This window comes from Juglans microcarpa x Juglans regia, chromosome 2D (genome assembly GCF_004785595.1).
Source record: "Juglans microcarpa x Juglans regia isolate MS1-56 chromosome 2D, Jm3101_v1.0, whole genome shotgun sequence".
Classification (NCBI taxonomy): Eukaryota; Viridiplantae; Streptophyta; class Magnoliopsida; order Fagales; family Juglandaceae; genus Juglans; species Juglans microcarpa x Juglans regia.
Window position 1 is genome coordinate 35,038,647 of NC_054596.1, and position 6,762 is coordinate 35,045,408.

Here is a 6,762-nt window from a genome sequence, read left to right on the forward strand (position 1 = left end):
TAAATTCCAAAACTTTGACTATAACAATCTTATTAGAATTACAACTTACAGAGGTGAGAGAGAGAGAGAGATCCTTCATCCTTCATCCATTCATGCATCAAATTCAAATCTTTCGAGGACCAAATCAATGGTCCAACAATTACAGTTGACTTCACATCAAGAACAAGGACTTTTTACAGCCATTCATTCTAGGCCGAACTACAATGGAAGACCTTTAATCCACACTTGGGCGAAATCGCCTTCAATAGCAGCCTTGCCGTGTCCTCTTGCTTCACAACAGCTCCTTCCTTCTCCACCAACACCGCCGCGACAATCTTGTCATAGCCACCACCGTCCCCGCCGGTAACGTACGCTACGATTGCCGCCTGCACCGGCCCCAAGCTCGGATTATACGCCGCCGATTCCGTGTAAGACCCTTTGTATATCTTCCCTTCGCCGTCCATAAGCGCTACGCCGGATGGGCAGCCACTGTACGGCGCATGGGACTTATTCGCGGCCTCCAAAGCCGCATATCGTAATTCCCCATATCCATCGCAAAAACCATTGCAGGATGGAAACTGGGTTTCGCTTAGAAACGTTAACCCGTTGTGGTGTGGCTCTAAGAGCAATGGTACGTCTTTGGCCAGCAGGTCATCGGGGCCGAACCGGTGGGAGAGAAAGCTGGACAACGGTTGGAATTGGTCTGATTCCGATTTGGGTTCGGAGGTGATGAGGAGGTTGACGTTCGGGGCGTTACGGATCTCTTGGAGGAACTGGCGGCAGTGACCGCAAGGGGCGGAGGATACAGCGAGGTAGCGGAGGTGGGGTTCGGCATTGATGGAGAGATTGGTGAGGAGGAACTGCTCGGCGTGGACGGAGTGGTGGAGGGGGAGGTTGGGGAACTCAAGGTTGACGCCGAGGAAGACTCGGCCGGAGGAGCCTAAACCGACAGCACCGACGTGGTAGTGGGAGATGGGCGGGCGGGCGAGGCGCTTGGCGGAGTTGACAAGGGAGGGTAGGAACTGGAGAACGGAGAGGTTGGATTCTTCTGCCATGGATTCAGCTTCCGAGGCTGGTATTACGAATCTGGGTCGGTCCATTTTCGAGATAGGAAACGAGAAATGGAGGTTTTGGGAGATTGGTGGGGGGATGAGAGGAGGGAGGCAGATGGCCAAGATGGGATTTAGAGGGGAGAGAGGAGTTCCTGAAAGCGAGGAGAGGGGAGGAAAGCGGGGGGGAGAACGATGGGTGCTTCGGAGAATGATTTATAGAGGTGCCTTGAGTGCAGGAAGAGATAAAATTGGCCAAGTATCATTGAAGTAGGTTTAATATTTGGAAATTATATTTAAAAAAATATATATATATTTTGTTAACATTGAAGGAAGAGATAATATTTGTTTTTCCTGTAAAAAAAAATATTTGGAAAAAATATCCCTTATAATTTTTAACATTTACATTCTTATTATATTAGGTTGATTGTAATATTATTACATGAATTTTCACGTGTATATAAAAGAAAATCATAATTTTCAACTTTTAATACATTGTAGTTGAATTTTAAAAAATTATAATTTTATCGATCTGGATTGCCTCGTGGCATTAATTTGTCACAAATTTAATTATATAAAACTAAACTATATCTCATCTTATCTCATATAATCATTATAATTTTTTTAAACTCTTATATAAAATATAATAAATAATTTAATATTTTTAAATTTTAAAATAAAAATAATATTATAATAATATTTTATTCAACTTTTAATAAAATATCTTATTAATTTAATCCAAACTGCGTAACCAAACGAGACTTATCCATTTCATATTGACGTGAGATATTGATGTCACATGACACCAAATAAAAATTTTAGTATACATTATCTCTTTAATTTTTTATCGATAGATCAATGGTGGTATCTAATTACGATTTTTTCAAAACTCAAATATCAATGTCGCGAGAATTAAAATTTATAGTCTTGATTTGTAATAATTTGAAAATCTATACACCAATTTGCAATTAATCGTAATACATTAGAAATGTAGATCATTAGCATAAAAAATATTTATTATTTAATTTGTGTTTTTTAGACTATAATGGATCACGCAATAAATAATGAGTTTATACATCAAATTGTAAGTTGCAAACTTCATAAAAAAAAATTATAGAGATTTATATATTTTTCTCATTATTAAATCTTTTAATTATTAAAGACACATTACACGTTGCATAATCATCGAATCCTGACTATTAATATGTATTAAAATAGATAACGTGACACAATGTTGATTATCATATCTTAATAAAGGATGCAAAGAGTCGATTTTTATAAGTAGAAGTACTAGTGTGTCAATAAGAAAGATCCTTAATATTTGTTGTGAGTCATAAAATTAAAATTGTTATGATAAATAAATAAAATAAATTTAGAATATTTATTATTTTAATTATAAATATATCAAATTAATAAATAATTTCTATTTAAATATCTTTACACTACGTATCATTTATGTGCATTTCATTTATTTATTTTTTCCCCTCAATTTAACAGCTTACTTGTTTCATAAGTTATGTGGAGCTTTTATAAAGCCTTCAGCCTCGTCAGCTTCAAAAGGACAATATAAATTAGAGACATTTGTTTTCTTTTTTAAAGATCTTGACTTTTTTATATTCCATGTAACTGAAGTGTAGATGTAGGGATGAACTGCTCACCGATGCTAATTGTCCCATGTGTTAGGAATAGAATAAAGAGAGCTTGGGATAATTGAAGAATTTAAAGGGGGCACGTGATAAGACTTACTTATGTTAAGAATAAATTTATCACTAAACACGTTTATTGATACACAAAATGCATTTTTCACATCAACTTACATACTAAAAATTTGATATTTTAACATGTTTTTTATAAATGAAATGAGTTTCACGGAAAGTAGAGAAAAAGGGTAGGAGGAGGCGGCAAGAGTGACTTTCTTATTTGAGCATGATTATAGTAGCACCCTATATGCTGGGATCGAGTAAGAGGAATCTAGACAATAAGAAATATCAGACGTTCGTTCCCTCAAGTCAAATTTGAGCCATAATTCAGACTCCAACCTTACTATAAAAATCCAATGAATCCTTCGACCCTAATATTACCAATTTAAAGTGGATCCATATTCGAATTCAAACTCAATATCGAGTATTTATCAACCACTTGAGAGAAATTCAAGGACTATTAAGCCACTACCCTCGGTAGTTGGTGGTGGGATGTTATATACTAGACCTGTAAATAAATTAACAAGAGTCCTTAAACAATACCTAAAATTTTATTTGAAGGTAGATGTGTTTTGAAGGTTGAGAGATAGACATAAAAGCTTAATAATATCTTCCACTGGTTCTAGAATATCTAATGCCACATTATGGTGTTAATCACATTAAGACAAAAGGTTAAGTTGAGTGAAAGTATAAACTTCCCCATGAAAAGAATAACGAAAGCTGATTGATTGAGAAATAGCAGAAAAGTTGCTCAATATGGAAATTAAAATAATTTGGTAATATATTGGAAAAAGGGATTCATCAAACTTTTGTCCTTTGCCTTTGCATGAAAGAGTCAGCTTTCATGTCAGATGCAACCAAACAAAAGTATCTCAAACCCTTTATCTATGATATTCTTTCGTCATCACTGCGTGGAGTACTTTAGCTTTCTATCATGGTTCAATTCATTTCCCAATCAAAACCCATTTATTCCCTAAAATTATATATATATATAACTTTGGAAAGAATCATTGCATAGAGATAAACTAACAACTTATTTCGGATAATAATTATTGAACATTTAATATTTCTTGTATCATTTTTCACGAGAATTGTTACGTACATAAATGAATTCTATAAAAGTAAACTTAAAAAATGACATAATTTTATGTAATTGGTTAGATCTACTTCATAATAAAAATAATTTTACAATCTAATATACTATATCAAGTTATGTCACTTTATAAATTTACTTTTATATAATATCTTAATATCTAGAGTATTTCTCTTTTTTGACTGTTTTTACTTTTTTAAAGGATTTTGAACTTTTTACAGTTTGGTAAAGCAACAATAATAATATTTTTAGGCATACTTAGGCAATTAGTGTTGTAGTGGTTCTCTTTCTGTGGCAGGTTTAGCATGCCTTTCATATGATCCAGAAATGAAAAAGAAAAGCTCAATCTCCCTCATGCAACCTAACCCAGAGTACATATGCTTGTGCCAGCTACCCATGGAATTGGAATTTTCTATATAGTTGCTGCAAGCTTGCAAGCATTTATTCCTATTCATTATTCAGATAAAAATGTTTCTTTCATGCACTTCCTTATCATTAGAGCTACCTATTTGGCTATTTCTTTGTCTCTTTGATATGATACTACCTTGTCTACCTAACTGTTTCATTGTGGCCCCTACTTTACCTACCCATCTATATATATAAACCTATTACAACTAAGTTAGTTTAGTTGTATTTTGTTGGTTATGCACAAAATTTATATTAAGGAGAATGAAAAGTTCTATTTTCAAGTCGGTCTGTGAAGTATATCTAGTAAAATTCTTATATAATATAATTTGATTTTGAAGATAAATTTTAAAATTTAAATTTTACGAATCAAATTTTATTATTTAAGTGATCTATATGGTGTATTTCATATATCAGCTCGAAAATATAATAACTCAACTTCTTACATAGATATATATCTATAGATTTTGTAAAAAAATTTATAAACCTTAATTTATTAGATATACTTCATTACAATTTAACTCTATTGGTCTTATGTATGTTTTTTGGCATAAGCATTGATGTCAATCTTATATACTTCATTACAATTTATCAGATATACTTCATTTCCACGTGGCATAAGCATTGATGTCAATCTAGTGACTGACGTGGCCAACCAATGTGTAATGCGTGCCACATTGGACTCTAAAAAATAAAAATTAAAGATAACTAGACATTTATTGGGTGGTTGGAAGTTGGGACCCCACCTTAGTGGGTGGCCCAAAACAACCCATTTGCGTGGGGCTTGTGGGGTGCCCAAAGGCCGAAGCCACCCCTTCAATGGATGCAAAGGGTTAGTTTTGGAGCCAGCACCTTGTGAGGTGGCCAAATCCCAAACCACCTTGTAAGGATAGCTTGCCACTTCATGGGTGGCTAGAGCAGACCCTCCATGAGGATGACTTGATCCTAATCTTGGGATAATTGGTCTTCACTCAAAGGGGACTGTTGGCCACCGAAAGGGGTGGCTGAGATCCTCCTTACAACAAACATCTACAAATGGACCGATTTAGAAACACAACTGTTTTCATATATTCACAAATTATTTATTAGTACTATTTTACAACTTATTTTACTACTATTCACAGATTATCTGAGATACTCTTAAGATACACATTTTGTACACCTCAAATATGCACACTAGTTAGTGCAAATGATTTTTTTTTCTTTTAAGCATTTTTTAAACATTCTTATCTATTAAGGAAAAAAAAAAATACAAATTCACTAATAATCATTTCTTTAACTGTTAAAAAAAATTAAAATATATGAGTGTAAACATTTGAGAGTCATACTAGCATTTATCGTATTATGTTTTGGAAACTTCCATCCTGGTTTCATTGCAATGTCAATATTTCAATCTCATAGAGTGGACTGCCTCCAAAGTCTCTAACCTCTTCGAGTGTTCCCACATCACCTTCCCTAACCTTTCCTTTGAACATCTTCGACATGCAGTCTCTTTTGCCTCCTATTATTTTCTCTTACATTTGTTGAAAAACCAGAGAAATTGATGAGCAAAGTTAGTTAGCAAATTGAATATGAAATAATGAATGATTTCAGATTGAAATGGTCAGATTGGAGTACCGTGCACCAAAGCAGAAGCTAGCAATCTCTTTGCGTGTGTCAAGTAAAAACCTTTGGATGCCCCAATTACTCAGAAGTTTTGAACGTAAAGCACTTGTGTAGCTCTTTCAACATGACCATCTCAATTGACTCCTGTTTAATTTTTCAGAGTTTTTGCCGTGCAAGGTCGAGTTTCTGATTCAACTCTTGAAAAGACTTCCAAGTCTTATTTATTTATTTAGTAATTTATTTATTTAGTTTTGACATTTTCTTTATAATTTATGGTGGTCACATCAGTACCACACCATGCAAGAAATCAAATACAAAAATACATTAATTTAATCTGTCTAGTTACTTGCATATGGGGAGGGGAAATTGTCATATTCTCATACCAGCGAGTATACTTTAATTAGGTCTTGCAGCTTGCTACCGTCACCGATAAAAGATTGTAATTTTTTTTTCTTACATATTTTTTAAATATCTTTAAATACTTTTTTAAACATATACAAATTTATTAATAATCAATTCCTTAATTATTAAATAAAATAAAAAAATATATATAATCAATCCACTTTATCCGTCATGTTTATGGTCTAAGTAGCATTTTCACTTCAATTATGCTACTGATAAGTCTTTTCTGAATATGACTCAGATATAGCACCAATCACGCGATATTATCCATGCACTACCATGAGTACTAGTTCTTTCTAATTGGAAAACTAATAGCAAAAGTAAATAATCAATTGATGGGGATTTCGTTTGGATGGTAAGATAAGATAAAATGAAATTAGATGAGATGAGATGATATGAGATGATTTTAGATAAAAATTGAAAGTTAAATAAAATATTTTTAGAATATTATTTTTTAATATTATTATTATTTTAAAATTTAAAAAAATTGAATTGTTTATTATATTTTGTGTGAAAATTTGATAAAATT

General features: G+C 33.2%; 1 protein-coding gene across 1 annotated transcript; it reads right to left on the reverse strand.

The window, feature by feature from the left end:
* LOC121251128 (cytidine deaminase 1-like) lies at positions 1 to 1,285 on the reverse strand. The gene has a single exon (XM_041150458.1). It carries the CDS (start codon positions 1,077 to 1,079, stop codon positions 189 to 191), a length of 891 nt encoding a protein of 296 aa, XP_041006392.1. The 5' UTR covers positions 1,080 to 1,285; the 3' UTR covers positions 1 to 188.
* Positions 1,286 to 6,762: the final 5,477 nt, after the last annotated feature.